Genomic DNA, 27612 nt, shown 5'->3' on the forward strand with positions numbered 1-27612 from the left:
TTTTGGCATGTTCACAGCTCCAGGAATCAGTCACACAACTGTAAACAATTATTATTTTTTTTTTTAAATCAAGCATATCGCTTTTACTCCAGCTCCATTCATTTTCACATGCAACATTCTGTCATCTGTTCTTTTTTACACTCTTTACAACACTAATACCTGAGGGGATTCACGACAGTGAAATCTCTTACAACAGACTCTCCAGTTAAAGCTACACTTTCCATTCATTGCAACCAGGCTAATAAACCAAAGCCTTCGTCAATGAGCGCAAAGTTTCCTTCTGAAACACTTGGGAATCACATGCACGTACTTCTAGCCAGAATTGTCCTACTACAATTATTTTATGTGATAAAACTCTTCCGCAATTGACAATTCATATTTAGCCTTAGTTGTTAGACAAATACATAGGTGGACACGCGTAATTTGCCAATTCCTTTTTACACTACAGTCTGACAATATAGTACAACCACAAACCTATGACTGTTTTTTCCTCTCCTGAAAAACTTCTATTATATAAGACTCTCCTGGGTATGAGGGATGGCTCAAAACCTACCTCAGCATATCAAGAACAACAGAACAGCACACAAAGCATCCCACCTTCGGGACAACTCTATCTTAAAAGCATATACAATTGCTATGAATATTCATGGCTGCTTCCAGGGAAAGAAAATTCTGAAGTTCAAAATATCAAATGAACTTCTTGGTCTGTAGTGTGGGAAGAATGCAGAAAATGCATGTTGCATACAATTGCAAAAAAAGCAGAGCGCAACAAAAGCCTATTTTAGAAATGAAAGATTTATATAAAGCTCTAGCAAAGCCCATGCATCATTTCAGTGACACCAGAAGTGTGAAGAGAGACTCATGAAAAATGCCTGGGTCTCCTGTTACAGCCTGATCCATCTATTCCCCCCAAATCTCCCAAATCCCCCCAAGTCTCCCAGTTTGTAGGTGTCTCTGACCTTGACCTTGCCAATCACCTGACTGGAGTGTGACAGTACAGTAGCTGCAGTTGTCAATGACCCCTGCCCAGCCCTTGGGCAAAGAATGACCATCCTATGCTGCTATTACAAAGTTTTATAAAATGCCCTCGATACCGTGGAAATGTTGATGCCCTGCCTGCAGACTTCCATGGAAAGAAAAAGTGCTTTCACTTAGCAGCTCCTTCCTGTCTATGCAACAGTAATGGAGAATCTGGGTAATTTTTCCTCACTCTTGGATAACTGTGAAATGTGGAGAGTGCCATTTTGTTACATTTCCTGCCGAGCACATTAAGAGAGCTACTAGGACTGCTAAGGGTCCATCATTTATTGCATGGTAATACCACCCAACTCTTAAGCCTTAATATTGTCTGATAATGCAGATCAGTACTTTGGCCAACAGCTAGTCAGGACCATGGGACTGTCAACAGAATATAGAAGGTGAGGAAAGAGAAACTGAGTGATGACATTCATTATGATGCAGAGACAAATGTATTTGGAGGAATTTCACCTCTCTTGAGTGAGGAAATGCATTAGCTATTAGTCATCAGCATTTGTAACTGGGAAGGAAGGGGAAGGGAGTGTGACTTCATTGCCTTCACTGCTGTAAAATCATCATTACAGCAGAACCAGGTCCAGCTATCTATCCATCCAAGTACTTACACGCTGCTGCTCATAAATACTCTCCTTCAAAAAAAACCCCTAAATGTCTAGATATAAGGTGAAAAGGTAGCCTTTTTTTTTTTTAAATGCAGGGCTTGCTATCCAAGCTTGTGATGTATCACTTGAAATATAGGACACTGGATAGTAATAAAGATTAAAAGTGACAAAGACAGCTGTTTAATGATGTGATGTTATTATTTATGTAAGGCTCAAAGAATCACACACTTCATATAGACAGAAGGAAACACAGGCTCTGCCCTAAGGAGCTCAGAGGGTAACCAAACAACAAAACAATGACGGATGGTATCCAACAAGCACATGAAGGAGGCATTACGCTGTTGAGTCTCTGCTTATCTTCAAGCTCAATACAAGCAGAGGATGAGAGATGGGGTTAACTTTAAAGGAGGAGCACGGAGTAATAGGATTAAACAGGATAGACCAAGTGTCAAAGCAGGAATATGCATGAGAGGAGGCAAAGAAAAGAGAGTGGGTGATGGAAAGAAAAAGGCGAGTCATGAAACTTGGCTAGACCAGTGGATAAGGAAGTGAGTAGCTGAAGCTTTGGAGGGAATGACATAGTCATTCCCTAGCACAGAGATAGGCAAGAGCTAGGGTGTTTCTCTTTGGCAAAACAAGAGAAAAGCCCAGGAACAGATGTGAAGAAGGTCTGGAGTTAGCTGTTGCAGCAGGAAAGTGATAAATTTAAGCAACCCACTGCTGAAGAGACCACAAGTTTAAGACAAGAATAGAGAAACATAGCTGTGGTTGAGATATGAGATGATCTCAGACACACATTAACGAGAAAGGACAGAAACAGCGATACTACACAGAACTAGAGAAAAGAAGGACTTAGTAACAGATTATGAGAACTGTTTATTTTGTGTGCAATACATTCACTTCATAGCCTCTTAGTGGTTCACCACTTCTGACGTTGACCTGTCTAAATAATAAAATAATAAACTGAGGCCAAACTACAGATGTGGGAAGAGACCACTAGTAGAGAGACATAACATAAGGGCACCAGTCTGTTGAAGGTGGTTGTAAATACACATTTTAGTCTGAAACTAGAGACAGGTAGCCTCTCGCAGTGATCTGTAATAGAAAGAGCGTATATGACAGCCTAAGTGCCTGAAGTGCTCAAATGTAAAGTCTAGTACAGCCCTATTTCCATATCTTCTAAGACTACATTTTTGTTCTTCATTAATACATAGCTACACGGGAGTTTGTTAGAACAGGTCAGAATCAAAATGTCGTGCCTATTCACATACATGCACAAAAAAACCCAGTGGAAGTTTTCAAAACTGACTTTAAAACTTAATTTTCCTTGAAATTGTGAATATTCTATTGTAGGAAAAGAAATAGGAGCAATAAAAGGCTAGAGAATATTACTGGTTAATGACTGTAACAGATGTGTACCTTTAAAATCAGATTTTACTAGCCTTTTAATATAGCACGCACACAAAAGGCTTGCTTTTTAAAAACAAACCCCAAAACTAGCATTTATTCTAAAACTAGAGACAGGTAGCCTCTTGCAGTGATCTGTAACAGAAAAGAGCATATATCACAGCCTTTACACGCATGCCGGCAATCTGATTATCCATTTGTTTCTCTATACTTTTCAATCATTCACAACAAAACCAACACACACAAAATTCACTTCAGTAAGTTAATAATAAATTACATTTTTTTCTAATCTCAGTCTGGAATTTGTGCAATACAAAAAACACAATGCCAACAGGACAGATAACTCCAGCAAACAGGCGCATAGCATGACAGCCAAGGCTTAAGTTTCAAAAACTAGGTATGCATTTCCATTTTTAAAACACTGTAGGTGATTGTCTATTATTTACGTACAGATGCTGTGACTGTGAGTGCAATAATCATTGTGTGTTTAGATGAGGTGCATAATAACATGGGTATAGGCTTGAGAAAGCAACTTCATGACTGACTTCTTGAAAGTCATATTTTAAAGGCAATTCTTTGACTGTGAAGATGTTTTTGGTGTGTTGCATACTCATTTAAATAAGTACTGTGTAACGCCAGGCTATTTTCAGCTTCCAAAAGTAAGAGTTTGTGGCTTCTTTGACAGCAATGTGTAACTGGAACAGTCATTTAAGTATGATGCCTTGTTGTCAAAATCATATTATTAATTCCTGTGGATGAATACCACAGCAATTACATCCACAATCTATCAGATCTTTGATAAGACAAGCACATGACTGAATAATTTTTATATAGAAGCTGACTTGTTTGTTTTTCTCCTCTACTTCTGTAACACACAGCAATTAATTCATCTCAAGCAAGCCTGTCCGTCCGTTAGATGCTGAAACACATTTAGGGCCATTCAGAGAGGTAAGGAGGTGATTTTATTAGGTCTGGAAACATTTCAAACTTTCTTGCATATATTTTTCCTTTCATTTGAGCTGAAATATAATTTCACATGCAGTGCAACCAAATGCACGAAATAACTGCTCTGCAGGCTGCTACTGCAGCAAAGACATTTCAGATATGTTAAAAACAGTAAAAGGAAAATAGCACAAACAGAACCAGACATGACAGTGGATGAGAAATACAACGTATACATGTGACACTGGGTGAAGCAGCAGGATCCTTGTCCTGGAAAAGGGAAGTAATGGTGTCTCCTTCTCTCATAACCAGAGCGCCTGACACCAGGCAATTCAGCAACAGAAAGATGTACAGAAATTCAAAGAATTGAGAGAGTATCAGCAACAAAATAAATTTTCTGAGAGAAATGATGATGTCTAAGGGGAAAACATTTGAGACATATAAGCACCAGGAATGAAGTGATATTATACAGAATGCTTGACATGCAAAGGAGTGAACTAAGCGTTCCGTTTTCATAGCTCAAATCTTCATAGTTTTTAAAGCAACAGAAGGTGAGGAGTATTAAGCCACCTCTCAGGCTAACATACCTAATCCAATAATGCCCAAGGTCTCCCCTCTGATCCTGGCAGCTCCAGAAGCCACTTCCCGAATCTGTTCAACGCTTTGTACTCTCGTGCCTTCTCGCAAAGCCTGGTGAAGCCAGGTGGTTCGCCTGTACAGGTTCAGAATGTGGCACATAGTAGAATCTGCTGTTTCTTCTACCGAGGCAGCTGGCACATTACACACTGCGATCCCTGCAAAGAATGGGGGGAAAGGATACCAGTTGCCAAACGTTTCTTACTTTTTCCCATTTAACAGCAATTCAGGAGTATGATGTTTAAATTTACAGATATTTCAACACCTGTTTTGCACAAATACTAAGTTTGTGACTGTAATGGCAGACAGAATACTTGACATAACAATTGATAAATATGTGCAAACATATTTTTTTCTGATTTTTTATTACTATTTATTGTGTTTGCAAACTGAGGCAAACAGTAAACAGACCACTGAAACCACAAAAGGAAAGTACTGAGGTGTCAGGTAGTTTAGAACACAAGTCCTGGTAAGCATTTTACATGCACACTGAGCTAGGTGTTTTGGATAGCAAAGAGAAATCTGCCTTGCTCTCAACAGTGCGGTTTATGATCATTGTTCAGATTTAATTGTGTGAGTTAGCTTTTCACCACTGAGCAGGTACCCTCTCAAAAGCTATCTATACAAGTTATACAAAAGATAAAATAATTTATAATGACAGCAACTCTTATAAAGCCCTCACAGGATGACTACTGATATTTCCAATTCATGCATGGGTCCAATCATGACGCAGGGAAGGACAATTTTTTTCGTGTTGCATGCGGGCTTGTAAAATTGTGACAAACAGAATCCAAGTCCTTTCCTGGTCCTTCAAATTAAAGAGATAATCCATCTAATTGTCAGTAGGGAAATACAAAATCTGCTTCTTCATGGCATGTAAGGATAATGCAAAATGAAGTCCATGTTTCTAATAGCTGAAAAGTTACTAGTTGCAAAGGGCATAACATTAAGCAGCTAAAAGACCATTACAGATTTACACAGACAACTGTGGAAGGTGGACTGATTCAAGACTCAAAATATTCCTTTTTTACTTCAAAAAACAGATCAGGCAACAAGTGATTGTAATTGCATGCAAGTTATCTCATTCTGCTTTTTACCTTCCAGTACTCAACATACAGCAGTTAAGCAAAATGTTTACTTGAAAAAGTTTGTGTCCTTTTTGACTTGTTTCCGTTCATTCTTTCTATTTACTACACATTCTCTCTCTAATTATCAGCTCCCACAAATGTTTGTCTCAGTTCTGCTGACTGAGATCACAAACATGATACAGTATAATTTCACAGCGGAGAAAAAAAGTGTTTTGTATACTAAAAAACAACGTAATACTGTTTTTACTGTCTAGTTGTTTGGGTTGTTACATAAATAAATATTCAATGAGTCCTCAGCTAACACCAGTACATCTTATGAAGCAAGGAAGAAAAAACATTCTCTCCAGTAATAGCAATAACAATAATCTGACAAATAATAAGCTCATACCATATTTATCTATGTTTTACAAATGCCTTCATTCTGCTGCCCAGCACTTTTTTACAGCTTTCTTTAGATCAGTAAAAACCAACATAAGGAACCTGCAGAACTATTTTTCTTTTCTCTGCTGTACAGTGTCTGCTGAGTCACTGCTCTTAGACTTACACAAAGATAAAACAGCATCATTTGCTGGAATATTAATCTTGGCATCCTGCTAACATCAATGGTAGTATGAAACTCACCATTTTTTAAAAATGGAAAAAAAAAGCACGAGTGGGGGGAAAAGTACAAGACTGAAAAATAACATCCCTCTAAGTGCATCGTATTGAACAGTTGCATTTGTTTATACAGAAAGTCTTTTACAAGGAGCAAAAATGCACGTTTTAGATGACAAAATAAACTTAATAAGCATATCTCCTGATAGCTGGCATCAACAAAATAATGCTTTAAAAGGAGCTTAAAGAGTTATATTACACATTTGGGAAGAGAAATAAGGAATTGAACTCACCTTATACCTTCCTCCCTAATAGGTCTCCTTAGATAATTTGGGGGCGAAGAGTCAAATAATTTCTCTCCTAAACTGTAGGAATTTCTTTTTCCCTATTTTTCCCCAACTTTAAAAACAGCTAACTTCTGAAAGGCAGAGACACGGTGAACCACAAAAGGCAGCAAGAGGGGCAAGGATATGAAGAAAAGAGACATTTCACATAGGAGAAGATAGCACACTCTCATCTCATATCCATCGCTCCTACGCTCCCTTCCCTTTCCCCTTTTCCCACTGCTTTCAGTGATCTTGTGCATAGGTTCAATGCTGAAAAACTCAGGAGTCAAGGGGAATCACCTTGACTCCCACTTGCATCCAGCTACATTCACAACTTGTACATATTTTCTAGTCAACAGTTAATAAACTGGAGAAAAAGTAGACCAGATCTTAAAGATTTTATCCAAGAAACACATGTTTCCTTGCATTTTAAGAAGAGTAAAAATGCTAACATGAAAATAATACTTAATAGGAAAAGCTGGTAACAACGCCACGAGCCAGCTGTATGAAAAATAACTCAAAAAGTTACTACAGAAGTTCAGGAATATGTCAGACTTTACGGTCTAACTCTACACTATATTTCAAGAGTGAAACAAAGCTTTTTACAAAGAGCAATTAACTCTCATATTACCTCCCTGAGATGCATATTATTTGTACTAGTTCAACAAATGGAAAGTGATTTGTCCCAGTAGTGGTGAGTTAATATTTAATTCCAATCATTTCACCCTAACTATTAAAATCAGAGATTTTATACAGTAAGCCTTCCAGCATTTACTGGCTTTTGACAGAGTAGACAATTGTATTTCATAAATACTGGAATGCACAAACAGGATGGATCCTAACTGTATAACTCAGTCTAATCACAACATAGGAACTGAATGATTAGGAATGTGGCCATTTAGCATTTCATACGAATGAGAATTTCCCAAATCTGCTGTACTCCAGCTTGAAGAATTATGTGGATGCATTTAAATTATAAGCTTGTGTTACAATCCAGCATGAAGACTTGCAGAAACAGCCAACAAACCTACAAAGATTTTCCTCTTATCAGGGACTCTCTGCACAAATCAGACTCCTGACTGGTCGGGGCCTTTGATCTGTAACTAGGTTTTGGGTTTTGATCTAGGATTTTACCCCAGGCCAATCTACATACATACAAGTTTTCTGGGGCTCACAATGCATGTGCCTAACCGTGGCACTAGTTCAATATGTAGGAACACAGCTTGCATGCTTTCAGACCTGATCTGTTCTTTATAGAACCTCGCAAAGAAGTTGTTAGCCTCTGCCTGCTGGGCAAACTACACTGCCATTAGAAACAGGCAATTATTTTACTATCATTTACTGATAAACAGACCGTATTACAGCTCTTCACTACATCAATGGGATTATTACTAGGACTAAGCATTGCCACACTGAAATAAATGTTTCCAAGATCTTCCCAAAGCATAATGGGAAAGATACTTGGTCACCTCAATCTTAGAAAAACAACGAAGAAAAGGTGGACATTTATTTCGAGTGATAGTTTGACCTGTAGATTATAGGTAAGAGATGGTTTATCTAAAAGTAAGAAAAGTACAAATCAGACTGTCGCTTTTTTCCAGTCAAACACTAAGCACCTTCCCTTCATAGTTCCAGTATCTGAATTTATTCTGAAGCAGCAACAACTGATTCTCCTATAAAATCGATATTTCTATTTTATGGAGTGGTTTAGTACTAAATCTCATGCATCATAAATAAGTCTCAGATTCTTGATAATGATCTCATTTTTTATTCCAACAGAAGTTGTATGCCATGCTGATGGAATTATATTTGTGATTGGATTACAGCAGTAGCAGTTAAAATATACAATTGGGATAAAAAAGAAAGAGATGAAAAATTATGGCCTTACTCCTTGGATTGATATTGAACAGGTGAATTGTCATCCTGTCACAAAGCCGTTAACATTATCACTTAACTAATGCTAGTATCTCCATAACGATTTTTAAACACCTTGATGAGAAAATTACACAGCTTACATAATTTGTTAGTATAAATTATACAGAAACCATTAATGCAAAGATTTAGATGCTATCAGATTTCTGGAGGCAAGTATAAGATGTAAAATAATGTCTTTAACAGTCATACCTAAATCTCCAGCAGATTTGATGTCAATATTATCAAAACCACTGCCAATTCGGACAATTATTCGAAGTGCTTTAAATTTCTCCAGGTCTTCTCGTGTCAAAGTGATAGTGTGATACATCAGTGCACCCACTGCTTCATTTAGTACCTATAAATAAAATGGAAGAAAAAAATATTTATTTTTTTCTTTCATGGGATCTCAGCTTAATCACATATACATATTTTCAGGTATAAAAAGACTGTAAAAACATTAAATCCAGGTCTTTTGTTTTAAAGGTTATTTCTCCAACTATCTTCCAGCCTCTTGTTAGTCTTTTTCATCTGATGTATCCGTTCTAGCATGATGAGATTAGCTTGTAGAAGAACTAAGTGACCTGTATTTGTGTTCTTATTAAGAGGGAAAACGCTTCTCATTTCACAGGAGATGCTCTGCAATATTGGACCCTAAGTACACGCATCACTGGACTGCATCTGCACATGCAGATGAAACACAACATGGGAGCAAGCACTCACTTTAAACAGTAAGTATTTTTATGCTTAGGCAGCTGACATTCAGTTTTGAATGGAGTCACAGAGCAGTATCTCTTCACCATACACACAGTGGTACAGGCATTCACTGCGCCATTAAACCACTTGATACCTGAATAGAAAACATTCAGTAATCATTACAAAACCCTTAGACAACGGCGACTGAAATCTGTCAATTCATACACAAGAACAAAGTGTTTGTCCCTTCGTTTATTGATGCTGCAACTGTCTAAGCTCTCACTGATAGAAAACTGGATGTCATATAAATTTGTACAACTGAGACACCAAACTAGACATTATCCAGAAAAAATAGGACCTCGAAGAAATAAGAAATTGTACCAAAGCAAAAATGTTGCAAAAGAAAAAAAAAACTCGTGAGAGAGAAAGCCAAAAAAGCAAAAATAAATTGACAGGATCTGAGAGGTCTGAATATCTTTCAAATTATGTTAGAATGCATCCAGCCTACTCAAGAAAGGTTAAGAGGAAGGGGTGTGGAGAAGGGGAAGAGCGCCTAGCACACCATGCCCAGCAGTTTCGAATTCTGCTACCAAACAAGCAGTGACACTGATACACAGTGATACAAGTTTATTCTTCAGAAAGCAGAAAACATTTTCCTCTTTATATGCAAATTGGACAATTTCACTTCTTCAAAATGCTTCTCTGTGTTCCCACCTTCAATGCACTACCTAATATCCTAATCATTCTACGAGATACAAAACATGCACAAATCATTTCAACATCTAAGCTAGCCGTAATGACTTCAAGAGGTTCCTATGACACACTTCACATGAAAGTTCTGTAGAGGCTCTAAATTTCTTATTCAGTAGACTTTTGGGTCTGGTATATGTACAGGTTCTGTCATCTGAGTTACTTCTGTTTATATGAGCATTTTCTAGGGTACTGCAGGATCAGTAAAATAATCAACATCAACATAAATCATTTAAAAAAACCTACTGCAGCAAAACAGTCTCACACACAGATGATTACAACTGTTGGAACCCAAGATCTGCAGCAGTAATTTTTAAAATTAAAATACATGAATAAAAATTTTAAAAGAAAATAAAAACAAACTCCATAAAAATGAAAGAAAACTGCTTCTTACTGAATGCTTCACAAAATTATTTATGCTATTTCAACAGGTGTTTCTGGATTGGTAACCCCAGTTCTAAGTCAGATAAAGACCAGAATCCTTTGAGCAGAATTTGGATTTACTTATAAGAGTAAGAACTGCAAAAAAATTAGAAATTACACATCCTTAAAGAATGCAGCTACAACATAACTCAATGAACAGCTGTAGGCTCTGATCTTATAAACGATTATACACACACAAAACTCCTTGATTTTACTGGTACAAACAAGTCCTTTGGAGATTACATCTAGCAGTCACCAATCAGAAAGACTGCACTCATCAGAACGTGTTTCCTTGAGCTGTTACACAGGGTTAAAAAAAACCAGAACAGTTTATTGGTTTTGCTTCTACAGCGACATTACAGCTGGTATGGACCAAGTCAAAGCCCGTGCCTGGGGCAGCCTACACAAGGAACAGTCCCTCTTATAACCTGAATGCCCACCTAAAATGCCCTTAGGGTTTTTTTGTCCCATTAATTCCTGAAAGAAAACTGTTCCAAAATCTCACAGCTCCAACAATATGGAAATTTCTTCTAATTTCCAGCCTCAATTTATTCACAGCCCAGCTTGTATCCATTTGTTCTGGTGCCAGTGTTGGCCATTTGCTTAAACTGTACTTTCTCTCCTTGGTGTTTAGAGTCCAAATGCATTTATAGACACCAATTGTATCCCCTCTCAGCATTTGTTTGGCTAGGCTTCACAAGCCTAGTCCTTCTAGTCTTGTCTAGGATGATGCCCTTCTACCCCCTTGATCAAGTCTAACACTTCTCCACTGTGTGTAAAGAAGTCTAAGCTCAATTCTTCTGTGGGTGATCACAACTGCACCCAGTGTGCTACTGGAGGTCCCCCTCCCCACTGTGTTATACCAACACTACCACTTTCAGCAGCAGTACATGTGCTGGAAATCTCTCCTAATGAAGTCTCACATGACACGTGATGTCTCTGCACAGCCATCGTCACACTGCCAGCTGATCCTTTGACCAACATGTAATTCTGAATCCTTCTCCCTGAAGCATGTGTTTTGTCACGCTCCCAAGTTTACAGTAGGACTTCTTTCTACAAGTCATAGCACTTGCTATTTCAAGTGTCAACGTCCTCAAGTTCTTTATGATACCCTGGTTCTCCCCAATTAGCCAGGTCCACCATTCTGTGTTTTATCACATACATTTCCTCCTGCCCCCCAAGGTTGCTCTAGATGGCTGTGATGCAGGAGAAAACATCCTCTGTGTAGTTGTCAGAAGAGCAAAAATTGAAGTAGCTTAGAGCTTACGAGGACCCACCTAAGGCTCATATGACAGCCAGACCCTCCTCCCCCCGACTGGAAAAGGCCAATGCTGCATGTGTTTTTGTGTGTGCACACAGAGAGCTGCCACTACTTTAAGGACTGCATTAAACAGGGGCTAAAAGTGGCTCAGACGTTTGTGTTTTAAAATCACAGTGTTTCATTTGGGAAGCAGCTTTTCACTTCATAATCATGCATATTTTATTAACTCAGCCAGTCAAGACTGTAATTTGGACTCTAAAAGCACCAGTCTGGACCCATTACACTACATTTTTAGGCCCATCTAGGTTATGGCTTGGCACTAGAAGGAGACGGAAAAGTATGGGGAAGCTTGGGAATGTGTTAAATAAAAGGAAAAATATTTCTCAGCTATGGCTTAATGCTGACACTAGCCATTTCCACAGGCAGTTATTTACCCATGATATGGGATAGCGAACAAACAGATGCAAAGGACAAATCTTTTAGAATTTCTTTTTAGTGTTTGAGCCTCTCCTAGGATTACGGACCAGTTAGCAAGGAAATCCATTGTCAAAAATGGAATATTCTGCAACTGTGTATTATTCCACGTTACTTTGATAATTAAATTATGTTACTGCTTTTTGCAACTGGACACGTGACTGAAGTATGCCAAAAAGGCATAAAATAGTAGCAGAAAATCCAAAGTTAGAAACATTCAGCACTGATGAATGTTAATAATGCCACTTACAGATTACAAAAATTAATAGTGAAAGTTTCTGTATTTTGGAATTATTTGTATAAGTTATATTCTCAGTCATTACATATAGTAAATGCACACAAGGAAGTTTGACAAAGCTTGTCAATGAGTAAAATCAAAACTTGAACTAAATCTGAGTATAACACATGAAACCGAAATCTAGTATAAATGTGAACAGTTCTGGAAAATGAAATAGTCTTTATTAAAAATAACTGTGCATAGGAGTAATCTACTGATCATTTACCGAAGCACACCCAGTGGTGAATGCATGACAGAAACGGGGAGTATATGTGGTTTTTTTCACCATTTTCCATAATGAACTTGATTGATACAACATTCACAAAATTCTAGTACAATTTTATTACAAAGGTATCAACTTGTGTCAGTTTGAGTGAGATAACACGTTTAACAAGCAAGCTGGACATTTCAGATCAGCTCAAGTACGTGGCAGTCAGACAATACTCTTTCATGATCTCTCGCGAGGAAAAGGAACAGGCAAAATTTGATAGAGAACAAGCAGAGCTAGCTGCGTACCTTCAACAGCCATTCCTGCTTCCATCAGACTACAGTTGTGCTTTTCAGGAAGAAAGGATCTGAGATAAAAGTTGAAACACAGGACATGAGTTGGCTTCCTTCTGTTACCAAATGATCATGTAGCCCATCTGCATAATTTCTATGCCTCCAGACTTACTTCCAGGTGAAGCTACAGCGCACTGCTTGTTGAAAGTGGTTTTCATACCCTCTTCAGTGAGCTGTCATCCTTTCCAATCACAGCTGCTCAGACAGGTCTTTCTGCTGTTCTTCAACCTCAAAATGACTACTCTGCTTTCACAACATGCCAGGTCTCCAAGGCTCTTAGAGAACAGATGACACCGTAGTAGGAGACATTTCTATTTCAAATAACTTAACAAATCTCAAGTACTGAACACTGAAGGTTGAAGTCCTTTTTAAACGTCTTCCTATCTATTTTTTTCACCTCATTTCAGCACCAGGCTATTTCAGCCATCATGCCAAACATCATATAGTCACCATTGCGACACACATGCCTCATTATTTGGGGAAGAGCTGTTAGGATCTTGGGTTTTGGGTTTTTTGGGTTTTTGTTTGTTTGGTTTTGGGGTTTTTTTGTTTGGTTTTTTTTACAAAAATGTGTAAACGTATCATAACATGCTAAGAATAGAACAGCAAGGCCTCCTCTTCTTTGGTCATCTAAAGATACACTACAAGCTTTTACTGTGAGAGACTGATCTCAGAGGCTTGTGGATCAAATCTAGAGTATAGAAACATAACACAGTATGCAAAATGCCAAACTACTTCAATTCAGAGACAGAACATATTTATAAATTACATATTGAATATGACAATATATCATAATTTTTTAAAAAGACTTCTAGAAAATAATCACTAGAAAGTGCTATATTTCATCTGGTTCTAGAAACTACAGGGTATTGCATTTCTTGGACTTGGAGTTTGATGTGTCATCTCCAAAAAAATATGTTCTAGTGTCACCAACAGACTTGAGATATTTTGCACATCTGGGTGGAAAAAAAAAAGTACTTTACCTAAACTGAGTAGGCCTTGTATTATTTGACTTGCAAAAAGCAGCTACACATCAAATTTGTAATCAATAGTCTGCCACGCAGGGGAAGGCTGTGGCAGACTTGTAGCTGCTCTCAAAGCCTCACTACAACATTACAAAGGGTCCATGTGAAACTAATGCCATTAAAACTAAAAAGAAAAGCCAGTGTGCTCAAACGGTATTTAGTAGGTCTCCAAAACTCTGCTAGTTTGTGCTGCTTTTTACAAGTTCCTGCTTCTCTTTATGAGACTATCAGCTCGATGTTAGGTTCCTATGATCCATGCCGCTCTCAGTAACCTGCCCATTTCATGATATGCACTTTTTTCAGCCAGGATACTGTCTAGTGTAGACCCTAAATATTAATACTTAAGTTTGTACTGTACATACATACAAATAAGTATAAATATTTTATACAAACATAAACAAAACTTACTTGCAGGCTCCTGAAAACACTCTCTCTAAAACCCTGTATGTCTATACACTATATAAACTACATATATATACACGATATATATGATAGTGTATTTCTAGTCTTCTGAAAATATACTATTGCAAAATATATACATACAAATACACACACAACTGTATAAATAACCTGCATAGCCTATAGCAAACTTCCTTTTAAAAACTATATTGAAGCCAGTCCTTCAAACCCAGGATTTACTGACAATTATATGCAGTTTAATGACAGAAGTCAATTTCAGAATATAGACTCTGAAAACACTTTTACTAAATAAAAGGCTTTAATGAAAAATCTTTAAGAGGAGTTCTGTGTGTTAACTTGTATGTTCTATTAATAAGGCTGAATTATGTTCCATTTCAGTTCAAGTCTATCAGACACTATGATGGATTGAACATCTATACCAAAGGATCATTATGTCATGAAAGTCACTGATGACAACGCATCAACCCACGCAAGTCTCTCTCAAAAAACCTGTTAATAATCACCAGCAATTTTCAAGCCCCAATGATCCTTAATAAAACCTGGTACTGGGAAATGAAAGAAAAAGCTAGCTGATAGCCAACTATATTAGACTCTAATCTGTCTTGTAAGATAGATTGATATATGCTGCTTCCTGGGCACAGCAGCACTTCCACTCTGCTTTTTAAAGGGTATTAGTTCAGAGGAGACACTGGCAGCCTGCCCCTTCCTGTAATGCTGCACTTGACCTGTAATATTGCCACTGGCAAATCTGACAGACGTTGGCATAAGGGTCACTGAATACAAACACCAATTTTGTACACATTCTTACTGTGATAGCTGTATGTTAACTACTTTGTTGTATAATGAGGTGTAACAAAAGTTTTTAGGGTTTCCTTTTGTTAATTTTTTCAAAGTCTTTCATAAGGAATCTGATCCAAGCCTCATTCAAACAGTTCCAGTAAATTTACAGGGTTTTGGATCAGCTCCGAGGCAACAACTTACTCCCAAGTATACATCAGTGTTCAGAACAAGGCAGCTTCCTTTCAATCTATATTCTTTGAGAACTTAATTTTGATAGAAACTGAAATGCTGCAACTGCATCATGAATATAAACAGCACTGATAGTACAAATGCAAGATTGTAGCTTTACTACTAAACAAAGAAGAATCTGAAGCTGGAAAAATTATCTTACTTAACCGTTGATATAATAGGAACAAATTGAAGATTCAGCTGAACAACAGCACCATTCTTGATTTGTTTGTATCAGTTTCAAAGCATTTGTTGCATTATGAAAGCTCTTCTTTGACACAGTCTTAGATAAAGCTGTAATGACTGGAAATGTTTCTACATTTAATTCCTATGTAAAAGCGCGGTTGAAAAATTTCAAGTCCTACACCGTTGGAAAGGAAGTTCAGCTTTTATTTATTTTTTTTTTTAACTGGAACTAAAAATATGGAAATGTAGTATCCCTGTGAAGATGATTTTATTTTGTGCTTTTGTAACAGGAGTCAAGGGATCTGATACATTCTAACTTAACTAAATCACTTGTAAGGCTGGAGCATAGGTTTACCAGACAGACAATTTTCCTACTTCCAACAGAGTATCCTATTAATACTTTTTGATGTTCTGGTGAATTGGATATTTGCATGAAGCAGTAAATCCAGTCAAAAACACACCAATTTTTTTCTTCTAGCTGATTTGAGACAAGATGTAGGAAACCACATAATTACAGAAAAAGATAATGAGAAAAATGTACACAGCTTCAAACTCACTCTTGACCTCTTTCCAGCCTATACATTTTGCTTTAAAGATCATTCCTAATCAGCTGTGCTTCCTGTCTTTTTCATTTGGGTCTCTACTTGGTCGAGATGTCTATTACCAGATCTTGCATATTATGTTTATGTGTAGCCCTTTGGAGCTACACAGCACACTCCATGTTAGAGAACATACAGCAGAAGCCAGGAAGTCCAAAGAGTAAAGAATTTGAACTTCAAAAATCTTAGGCAACACAAAGACCTCAAGGGTGTGCTTGACTCTGTGATGCCTTCAAAGGTACAGAAGTAGAAAGAAGGAGCAATGCTGCAGAAATCAGAAGTGCTGGGTAGGCTGCCAAGGAGCCAGGAAAAGCAGTAAACTGTGAATGGCACTGAAAGAAAGAGGGACCGGGGAAAAAAGAGGGGGAGAGACAACAGAGCACGAGACAGTGAAAAAAGCAAGGTGACCTGGAATGAGGATGGAAGCAAGCTAATTATTTTTAAGTAAATTTTTGGACGAGCAGCTATATTTTTGGCAGAACAAACCAAAACACCACGTACATTTGGAAGCAGTCTGAGATGGTTACCGAGAAGACTGATTTACGTATGATTAATTGTAAAATAAAAAACATTTTAAACACAGTAACTTGTATTGACAGTAATACAATCTCTATTAAGAAAGAAATTTAGCCACCAAATCTTAAAATAATTTTTACCCTAAATGACAGAAGTTTCCTAATAGGATGCAGTGAACCACTTCCCAGTTATTCCATGATATAGTTTGACAAACGTAATGCTTAACTTCACACAGCCATATTGCAACATCTACAATAAAACAGAACTTAGGAGTCAAAGCGTAAACATATATATTGCAGCCTTTCAGACTGGCTTGAAAACAAACCACTTTTTCTAGGCTGGGTGGGTAAAAAAAAAAATATATCAGTAAAACCTGACACATGAATAATTTCTGAAGAAGTGTAATAACTGTCCTCTAACTACAAAGTTATTTCAAAACTTTGGGTCACTGTCAGTAAACGTCAGTATTCACTTAAGCACTGGCAGCCTGATTTTCAAAAGGAAGGAAACGTTATCTTGGCCATCCAACTTGCCTTCCAAAGCAGCAGCATGGGGAATGAATGCTTTGACCTGAGATGAAGCAGAGTTCTAATACAAGTTATTATTTACTTGTGACCTTAAACAAGTTACTTATTTTCCATATTTTAATTTCCTCAGCCATAAAAAGAGAATGACAAATGAACTCTTTTAGGCATAAGGAAACCGCTACAAAACTGCAACTCAGGCATTACCCAATTTGGAGAAAACTTTCTTTAATTAGCATGCACAGTAAGGTATAATAGCATTTGCTAACATCCTGCTTTTGACCCTGTATACAAATGGCATTCAAATCCTCACTTCTTCTCCTCCTTTCTGTATGTATTAAAACCTCTCAGCCTCCTTGCTTCTCTATGAAAAAACATCTAGATTGTGCTTTGCTGGTATCTGCCTCACAAGCTACTACAAATTCCCCTTTTCCACTCTATTTCCTTTGCTGTCTAGACATCTTAAAACACAGTATTTTAAACCATCATCCTGACCCTGAAACCTTCTCATGACCAGCAGAAATCCCTTCTCTGGATTCTAAAGTGTTTACTCTTCTAACACTAACTCCTCACACCGCTGTGATCAAGGCTCCACAACTGCACAAGCTGAGTTTACACCTGCTCTTACTTTCCTAGCCATCTCTTTGCTGCCTTTCACTCCTTTCCTTATCTGACACTCAGGTCATGTCTTTTTTCATTACATTCATCTACAGCCACCCATCTATGTGTACTGGACAACATCAATCACCTCTTTCAAACCCCAACCTAAATTTCCCAGTCTCTGGCCTGCCTCCTGCAACTTCAGACTATCTAAATGTATCTGTATCTGCTACCCTACTGGATTCAGTATCCCTTCTTCAAGACAGGAAATATATGAAAGAAAAACTAAATTTCACCTTCTGCTTTCAGCAAGCTCTTCAACACTAAACCTTTTCCTGATATTCAGTCATCTCTTCTTTCACAATGGGGAACAGCCTTTTGCAAATTAACATCTGTTATCAAAATCTGTATTTTAATTAACAGGACAACATAATTTCGTATGGCCAGGAATGTGCATTCATAAATACATGAACATTTTAGATACTGCTTTAAATATGCAACTTCTAATTTTAAAACTTTTCCTGAAAACAATTTTATATTTAGTAAAGCACCATTCCCAATAAGGTATTATACAAGCAGTACTAAAATACAGATATTTCTGTACTATAACTCCAAAGATGTGTGGAAAATAGCCATTTTTCACTGCAGATGAATGGTGGAAGTAAAAAGTTAATGCTTTTCACATGGAAGTGAACAGTGCTCAACACTTCATAAAACCTATCTCTTAGTCTATGTTACAGTAATACAACAATATGATAATGAATTAAGGCTTGTGATTTTTGTTGCAGAAACTTATTACCTGGCAGAACGGTGGTACTTTGCAAACCCAAATATTTTAGGATTACATTACCCTTCAGACTAGCGAAAATCTGTATTATGGTAGTGTACTGGTTGCTAGTGAAAATACATTTTCCAGATATCTTACTGAGCTCAATGAGAATGAATTATTTTGGTATCATAAAAAGCAAAGGATGCAAGCTTTAGTATATCCTCTAAATACAAACACTCTTGCGAAGATCAGCAATAGATTACCTGTGTTACTCATCAAGCTTCAGTTACTGTAGCTTTTCCAAAGCTACAATTTGAGATACACACACTGACTTTTGGTCTCAAGATCTGAAAAGTTCATTTGCTACATGCCACTGATAACAGAAAACATTGTTTTTAAGGCAAGGCATTCATGTCACACAGAAATTCTCCAGTAGTAAATGATGATGGCTTCAGTAAGCAAAGCAGAAGACTATCCAGGTGGTGCTGTTGCCAATAATACAGTGTTCACCTGAAGACTGCTATTATCTACTAGAAAAGTGAAACAGCATTTATATTACTTATTCTCCATGTATTATTTAGTCCTTGTAAATGGAAACCAGCTATTTCATGTCAGAAGTTTAATACAATGGTGTGAGATAAGAAAACAGTAAGGTTAAAACAACTTTTAAACGTGATTAAAAAAGTAAACATAAATAAAGCGTTATATCACATTTTAATTATGGCTATATAAAAAAAGAGAATTGAGAGAAAAAAGCTTGTGTTGAATATTGCTCTAAATGAAAAAAATGAAGTATCATACTTAGATTATTATTGTCTTTGACCCTTACAAATTAAAGTTTTTGTTTTGTGTTTTTTTAAAAAAACACTATCCATCTCTGCGCATCTCCAGTTACCAATTAAGACAGACAAGTTTTAACTTCTTTGCATTTGTTCTCTAGGTGTTTACTTTTAGGTTCTCATTCACCCCCACAATATTGAGTAGTCCAAGTCGTACACACAACAAAAACACTGGTCTTTTTCAACAGATGTTAAAGAGAAGGCTGAAATTTGCATTAGGTTTTGGTAAAACCTTACTGTTTCAAAACTGAATGTCACAACAAAAGAGAAGTTCAAGTTTTGAGTTTATGCTATCCCATTGACCATCCACTGTAAAGACTGTCTTCTATATGGCAGTATAAATAAATACATTTTAAAAAAAGGCATGAGATCAGAACTATAATATTGCCAACTCTGAGTCCACCTTATAATTCAAGAATAATCTAAAAAGAATAGTTTTGACTTTTCTGTGAGAAACTAATGAACTGAAAAAAGAAAAAGACACAAGGAAAAAAAAACCACTACCACTTACAGATTTTGAAAGTTTTAACAATGAAAATGTTTTGGTTTTTTTAAGAATAAAAATATTTCTCTTAAGAAATAACAAGCTGAATAGTTGGTTGATGGGTTCTCACCAGGAAGATGCTGACATGAAATGGACTACAGAAAGTGAGATTTATTCACCTGATAACAGAAGGGAAGTTAGTATTCGTATTATTTTCAAGTAGCTGGCTTTGTAAGAAAGTCATTGAAGAAAAGATTAAATCTTTCATCATACACGGAGACTTTAAAATGTTTAACAATGCTATTTATTACAAGAACATGAGAAGTAAACAAACAAACCAGTTATGAATTCAAAATAGTGAAAAGCTTCTGAAAACCTGTCACAAACCCAAGGGCTGCTATAACTAGTGTAGGACAAGTCTAACAAGGTATCTGCAGAGAAACAAGAATACTGGTGCAATTTGGTTCAGCTGACACCTTAACACCTGGATTACACTAAGCAGCATACAGTACCATAGGCACAAACAGACACTTACCCAACAAGCCTTTAAGCTAATACTTGGATCTGTACTTGTCTATCATAGATCTTTGCTGGAGAAGAAGAAAATAAACTCCCTTGGAAGGGACCCCTGATGGCCCTCCTCTGCTGTCATATTTGTTACATTTTTTTACATCCATAGAAGCTGTAAGGTCTGTTTTCATCCTTTATTAGGTGAGGGAGTATTTGGCATTTGAGGCTCACTCTGCTAGCCAACAATTTCACCAAAATTAATTCTACCTCCACATAAATATGAATGTGAAAAGGTTCTACTGCTCTCTAGAGAGCAGCAAGGATTTGGGGTAGACATGAGGCCTTCGTGCTGAAAGAAGTCTCTGAAGAGAAAATGTAGGTGTATGGGCTAGCTGGCTCCCTTGGCTATCATCACCAAAAATGGGTATCCCTCTAAGAAAATGAGAAAACCTTTAACAACATTAAGAACCACTAGCTGTTTTACAGCTCCCAAACCAGGAAGGGTGTGAACTTATGGAATAACATCCAGTTAGAACACTTTAATTCATTTTCTAAATAAATTTTGGGCTAGCATTTGTTTTGAAACTCTTCTGCAGTGTCAATTCTCAGTGCACAAGGCCTCCTAACCCAATTTGCACAATTCCTTGGCTAAACAGAGAAGTTTGAAAGTTCCTCACATGGCCAATCCAAAACTGAGATTTGGCTTTCCAGCTGAAGGCTGAGCAACAGTGTTTCCAAGAAGCATTTCAAAATACCATGTAATAATATCATTTTCCCACGGGTAACTCTCTCTGTGAATCTAATACAGTAGGGAAGCACATGGAAAATGTCCACCCAAAGATACACTGAACAAAAGCATACTTCAACACAGACATTTTCATCTTTGTTTCATCATCATGTTTCATCACTTATTGGAAACTACCAGTAACTCAGTCATTAAGGTAATCAACCATTAACTAAAATGCAATAGCTAAACACATTGTCGTAGCTAACACAACACTGTATCTGTCCATAATCACGAAAATAGTTGCATTTTCTAAAACAGTTTAATTATACCTCTAAATATTACCTTTTCGTGAATTTCTTGTGTAGACTGAGCATCACAAAATGCCACTGTGGCTACATCCTTCAGAATAGGCATTTCTACTGTACAATCCCTGCCATCCAGCAATGCTACCAAAGGGCGCGGGTGCATGGGCCCATTCATGATCGGAGGTCGAATGCCTATGAAGAAACAGAGAAGAGCTGTTATTCAAGCCGTGCAAATGTAATTTAAAAAAAAAAAAGGTTATAGCTAGTCTGTGTATTCTGATGGCAGAAAAAGATTTCAAGGACTGAAGCCAGTAAAAGAGGAACAAGTTTACAGTCAGCAATCAACCAAACACAGAAGATCGAAGGAAAAAATGCCACGGAGGCTCAGGAGACTGAACAATGGAAGATGGATAAAGGGACACTAAGGGAATAGTATATTTGTTTTTTAAAGGGACATCCTTACTGCACTATTAAGAAGTGTCTGTGCAATCTTATCCAAGGTTTATGTTTTGATTGGATTCCACACCTTTGTGAGCTCTACACAGAGTGAGAAGTATCTTGTCCAGGCTTGTAAGAGTGTAGCTTATGGAGTATCATAAGCAACTCAAGTGAGGATTTGAGTATTCAGTTTACATATATGATGATGATGATCTGCTGAGATTTAACTGAAAAAAGCCTACAACAGCAAAATTTTGAATTTACTGAAGATCCAATGTCCAAGCATACAGGCTAATTGCTGACTTATGTAGGTCTGCTTAGACTTAAAAGTTTTACAAAACAATTCTGTATAGCTTAGTTAAACAAACCCATAGTACTTAATCCACCATTGAAAACTCTTACAAAATATGAACAAGATGTCCCTCCCTAAATCAACATCACGCCTGGAACATCGTAGAGTGACAAAGAAATACACATTAAATATCTAGGGGAAGGAAAAATCAGTTGAAAGTGCAGGCTTCATTTATATCCTCTTTATGGAGTCTTAAAATGAAAAGTAATCCTTATAACAAGATATTTAGAGAGCATCTTTTTAACAGTACAGATGCTATAAATATGCAAAAGTACTCAAGGGAATAATATTAAACCATTACATTTACACAAATGTAGTTAAGCATGGGTAGGAAAAAAGGGACTTCCTGAAGAGATAAGGAAAAGCAAAAACAAGAATAAAGTACATTATTGTTTTCTCTTTTAAAATAAGTAGTTTTAAACACTTCAAAGTCAAACAGGCTAGATACTTCTTGTATGCAAATTTCAACATATTTTTGTTGCAGTGTGAATTTAAAAACATTGCTTATTGCTTCATAATGCAAGTTAGTCCAACATTAATGCAAAAGACTGAGGTTCCTCAGCTACCTTCTACAAGAAATCCCTGCATCTTATGTCCCAGCCTGTGTCAAAAAGCAAGCCCTGAAAGACTATCATCTGCATTTTAAGTGGATGGAAAATTAGTAGAATCCCAGCTGTACAAGATACCTGGTGAAGAAAAACAGCTGCTGGGAAAAGATTTTCACAAGTCAACAGAAGCAGCATATTACTTCCCCACTGGGACCAAGCTCAGGTCTGGGGCTGAAGGAGTACAGCTAAGGAGACTGTTCCCCTCAGTCTCAGCTGTCCAGCCTGCACCCGTAAATTTCACGTCCACCTCTACCCAAGGCACGATGACAGACCAGCGCTACTACAATCTGGCATTTAAGTTCTTTACCTATTCAAACAGGTTTTATACTTGAAGACGACTGAACAAGAGTCAGTAGAACTTTTCCGATATGCATGCAGTTTCAGCTAGCATCCTACCTGCAAAACTTCTAGAAACTGCAGCTGGCTTTAATTTAACTGTAACTGGCACAATGCTTTGAATTGCTTATTCAGCAGCAAGCAGCAAAAGGATCTTTCAGACTCAAGGCAGGAGGACAACAGATCCTCACCAATCCTTCTGCATTTGGTGACTAAAGTACATCTGGTTCTTTTCTGTTCTAGTTCCAGCATCTCCCAACAACTGATTATGCCAATGGACTGCAACTGCAGTACTGCCACCACAGCACACAGGAATTCAGATGTGAAAACTATTCACTAGCAAAGTACAACACCCATTAAAACTATTCTCTGTTGTAAATCAATTCCTAACCTCTACTGCAACAGACATGCTTAGAAATAATGCACAGATTCTTTCCATAAACGAGTGTTTAATATCCAGCCACCAAAATTAAATGGAAGCCTTTTTAATATCATTTTAAAAAACTGTGCACCTTGCTAACTTACTATTGTTACCTGTTTGAACCAGAAATGGCCACATAACCTTCAAACAGTCATTTTTAGTAAATAAACCACACACTAGTAATGTGGTACAGGACACAAACACTACAATGTAAATGCTACATAGTTATCCAGACAATAATTACTATCCTTTAATGGGAACTTAATTATAAAACCCCACATTAAATTTACTTAGAAATACCCTAAAATAAAGCATGTTATAGACTTGTCCATGTTTCTTTCAAAATAGTATATGTAATAGCATTAATAAAATGCAATTATGTTTTGAAACAAATGTAAAAATGACCTTGCAAGTCCTATTCATATTGAATGTAATAGCTGTGCTCATTTTACAACTGAAATGTTATGGTCATCATCTTAATTGTCAGTCCAGCAAAGCCAGGATTTCAATGACAAGTTTGAATCCTAGCTAAAATAAAATTAAAAAAAGAAAACAGAACTTTGATAGTAAAGTTGTTGAAGATGAATGAAGAAAAATATGGCACAGATGATTCCCTTAGAACGACAACTAAAGCACCTCTGTCAACAGAAGAGCGCATACAGTCCAAACAGATAACAGAAGATGAGATTAAAAATTGTCACTTTTAGGAATCACTTTTCTGACTAGAGCTATCTCAGAAAATCAAGAAATACAGTATCACAAAACACAATCCTTTGAAATGATGATTTCTCTAAAACACATAAAGGTGTGGTCTGCTTTTCCCCTCACACTAGTATAGCTATCGATGTCAACCAAGTTATTGTGTCTAAGTGGCATGCCAGAACAAGCTCCAAAGCATAGAAATGAAAGTCAGAAAAACAACTAGAAGGATAAAACCTCCCTGAGAGAATCTCAGGACTTTAAGAGTCTCCAGAACTCAAATACATCCAGTGACCTTGACCACGAAAACCCTACAAACCTTTGCTTGCCAAAATCCTTTCTGAACTTCAGCATAGACTTCCTGTTGCACAATCTTTCTCCCTAAATACCGTATCACTGAATCGCAGACAATAACTCAACACTTAAGTAAACTTACAGTAACTTAATCACAGTGGCAGTCGCTATTTAAAGTTTACATTTGGAAAGACACAGTTTCACTATGAATCAGAACCCTTTGAACAAAAAACTACTTCTTCCACCATTTAGATATGTTCTGCCTGTTTCTTATCTAGAAATGTCATACTGAACCATGTGTTTGGCTTTGCAGCAGACCCTTGGAGTGGCAGGATGAAGCAATGTGTATTTAAAAGCAGTATTTTCCATGCCTGCATTAACAGTAAATCATGCAACGTGGTGCCAGAGAGAAATAACTGTAAACCAGTCAAAAGTGACATTCAACACCACAAATGTGAAACTAATTTAAAAAAATAATTTCACTTAGCTGGCTTACTTAAGTATATGGTATAGCATTTCACATAATACAGACAACAAAAATTATACCATCCACCCCCACATCCTAGAACCTTTGTTATGGGAAAACAATCTCAGTTTATCCTAACTTGAGACTTTCAGGAACCCCTACCAACCTGACATTTCTTAATCTGAGCTTGATTTCCAGGGTCATGAATTCGATTTCTCAATGCTTTACAATCTTCAGTATTCTGAGGCAAAATAGCAGCCTGTCATTCCATCCTCATTTCCATGTCTTTAATTTTTCTTGCAGCCTCCTGTAATCTTGAACCAAAGCTTTTAAACTTCTTATCCACTGCAACCTCTGTAGCCTGGATGGTGTTCAAATTTTTACTAAAAATTAAACACAAACAATACATTAAAACAACATTAAGGGTCTGACTTGTGCTCATAGAAGCCAGGAAATTCAAAGTTAAAGCTTCTCACTGCATCTGTACCCTTCCCCCTCTGGCTCCTGGCTTTCCACCACACCTGCTGTGCTGCCACCAGCCATTAACATAGCAGGGAAACCAGCAGACTGTTCAGACACACTTGGCACCTTGCACAGGACAGCAGGTGTATTGTAAATAGACGTACCTGGAACAGTCGGCACCACTCATGCGGCAAACATTTTGCCTAGGTGAGCAGGGATCTGAGGATAGTGTGTGATCTCCAACACCACCCGTGCTGGAGAGCCAAGCGCTCCAGTGAGTACTGGAGATAGAGTGAGAAGCCTTAACTCTGAACTTGCTGGTTTTGTTGGGTATAAGTCAGGCCCTTAAGGTTATCTAAATGTATTTAAGAAGAAAAACAAAGTTTCCCCTGACAGCTCTAATCCAGCTATTAGTTTGGGGTTCCCCCCCCATATGGAAATAATCTGGTGGTGAAGCTCTTGCCCCAGTAACAGCTACCATGCCAGTGACTGCTGGAATTTTTCTAAAATAATACCAGGTATAAATGTGCAGACAGGCAGAGCAGTTGTCCGTATGTAGCAGCTATTCACCACGCGGCTAACAGAAGAGTGCCTTTTCAGAGCTGCAATTTGGACTAGCTGCTCTTAGAAAAAGTCTCAAAACCTTATTCTAGTCCAGCTTTTATGGAAAAAATCTTGGAAATGTAAAAAGCAGCTTCCAGCTGCAGAACCTAACAGGAGGCCAGCCCCATGCACAAGCATTTCAAGTGACTGTGGCTCTCGCAAACCAGAGGATTAATGAACTTATCATGCAGCTTCGTTACCAAAACTTGAGAGGGCGGCTCGTGAATTATTACCTCCATACCTCTGGCAGCATGGGGACTTACAAATTATGAGACCAACCCTGGCATGAGATGTATTTTTTTAATCTTGAAAGAAAAAGGAAAAAAGAGCTACCTAAGCAGGCTGGTTTCCTCCCCGCCCCCCAAATCCTACCTGCCCCTCCCGGCTCCTGAAACAAAGGTGCACCTTTGTGTACCACACTCCAAGGGGGAGAGTTGAAGCCAAAACCATTCAACATACTCACAACCGGAGGATAAGAAAGCTCTCCCTGACATACTCTAGACTGTTATAATTTATGTTAAACCTTTCGTAAAACAACCTTTTATGTTACGAACTGACAGTAACTGAAGTGATCACACTGCACAAATAATAGAGGTCTCAAAGTAGGCTGTCACCGTTTGCTGACATTAGAAAACATACCAAAACGAACAGGGTAAGCTATTAATGATGATTAACAATGTCATTTTCACATTTTTCTGCCACTGATGAATATAACATCATTAGGATCAGGAATGTCTCAAATAAGGCATACATGCTAAAAGTAAAGGACATTGTCAGGTTTGTAGGCCCAAAATTTGACCTACCTTTCATTTTCTTAAATCTGTTTGCAAAGTCCATGTAATTCTTTAAATGTGTTTTTCTTTTTTCAAAACAAATGCTTCAATTCTTTTTTCTGAAAAATACATCAATGCCAAAAAGCACAACACTTATCAGTAACCCTATAATGACAAACCAATATGCACATGAAATGGAGGACAGCAGCCTGGCAAAGGAGGGTTTTCATTTTCACGTTTCTGGGGATTCTTACAAGTGCAAAGATTAAGTAAAGTAGGAAAAGTCCCTTGACAATGTCCTTCTAAAAGAATTTGTCCTACAAAACTTCCTTTATGCACTGTAAAACATCAAAGTGATTTATGTTTTTAAGAAAATGCTAACTACTGAAAAATCTAATCAATATTTACAAAAACAAGACCCCAAAATAACAGGTTGGACATTCAGCTAATTTACAATCTTGCACATGTAACATAAGACTAATCCCCTGTGGCATTTACCTTTATTTTATATTCTTACCTATGCTGTAAATTCTCTCAGAGCTGTCACTTATTTACCATAAGCCCTTCAAAAAATTCATGTTTTTTTAAAAATAAATGCTAATATTAATTCAAGTAAGAACAAGTTGTCAAAACAAACAAAAAATATCCCACTCATAACATGAACA

At 37.3% G+C, this 27612-nt stretch overlaps 1 protein-coding gene across 8 annotated transcripts in view; it reads right to left on the reverse strand.

The window, feature by feature from the left end:
* CTBP1 (C-terminal binding protein 1) overlaps positions 1-27612 on the reverse strand; it is a 251168-nt gene that overhangs the window by 18445 nt on the left and 205111 nt on the right. For 3 of the 8 annotated variants that reach the window (XM_072862794.1, XM_072862795.1, XM_072862796.1), the window contains 3 exons: positions 21533-21687; positions 8755-8899; positions 4574-4780 (listed from right to left, as the gene is read on the reverse strand). In XM_072862794.1, coding sequence (XP_072718895.1) covers positions 4574-4780; positions 8755-8899; positions 21533-21670 — 490 coding nt within the window. In that variant the 5' untranslated portion in view covers positions 21671-21687. Of the gene's footprint in view, positions 1-4573; positions 4781-8754; positions 8900-21532; positions 21688-25275; positions 25493-26977; positions 27067-27612 lie in introns of those variants that run through there. The other 5 variants (XM_072862798.1, XM_072862797.1, XM_072862801.1 and 2 more) reach the window with 3 other exon arrangements.

Source organism: Ciconia boyciana, chromosome 5 (genome assembly GCF_034638445.1).
Source record: "Ciconia boyciana chromosome 5, ASM3463844v1, whole genome shotgun sequence".
In the NCBI taxonomy this organism is placed as follows: Eukaryota; Metazoa; Chordata; class Aves; order Ciconiiformes; family Ciconiidae; genus Ciconia; species Ciconia boyciana.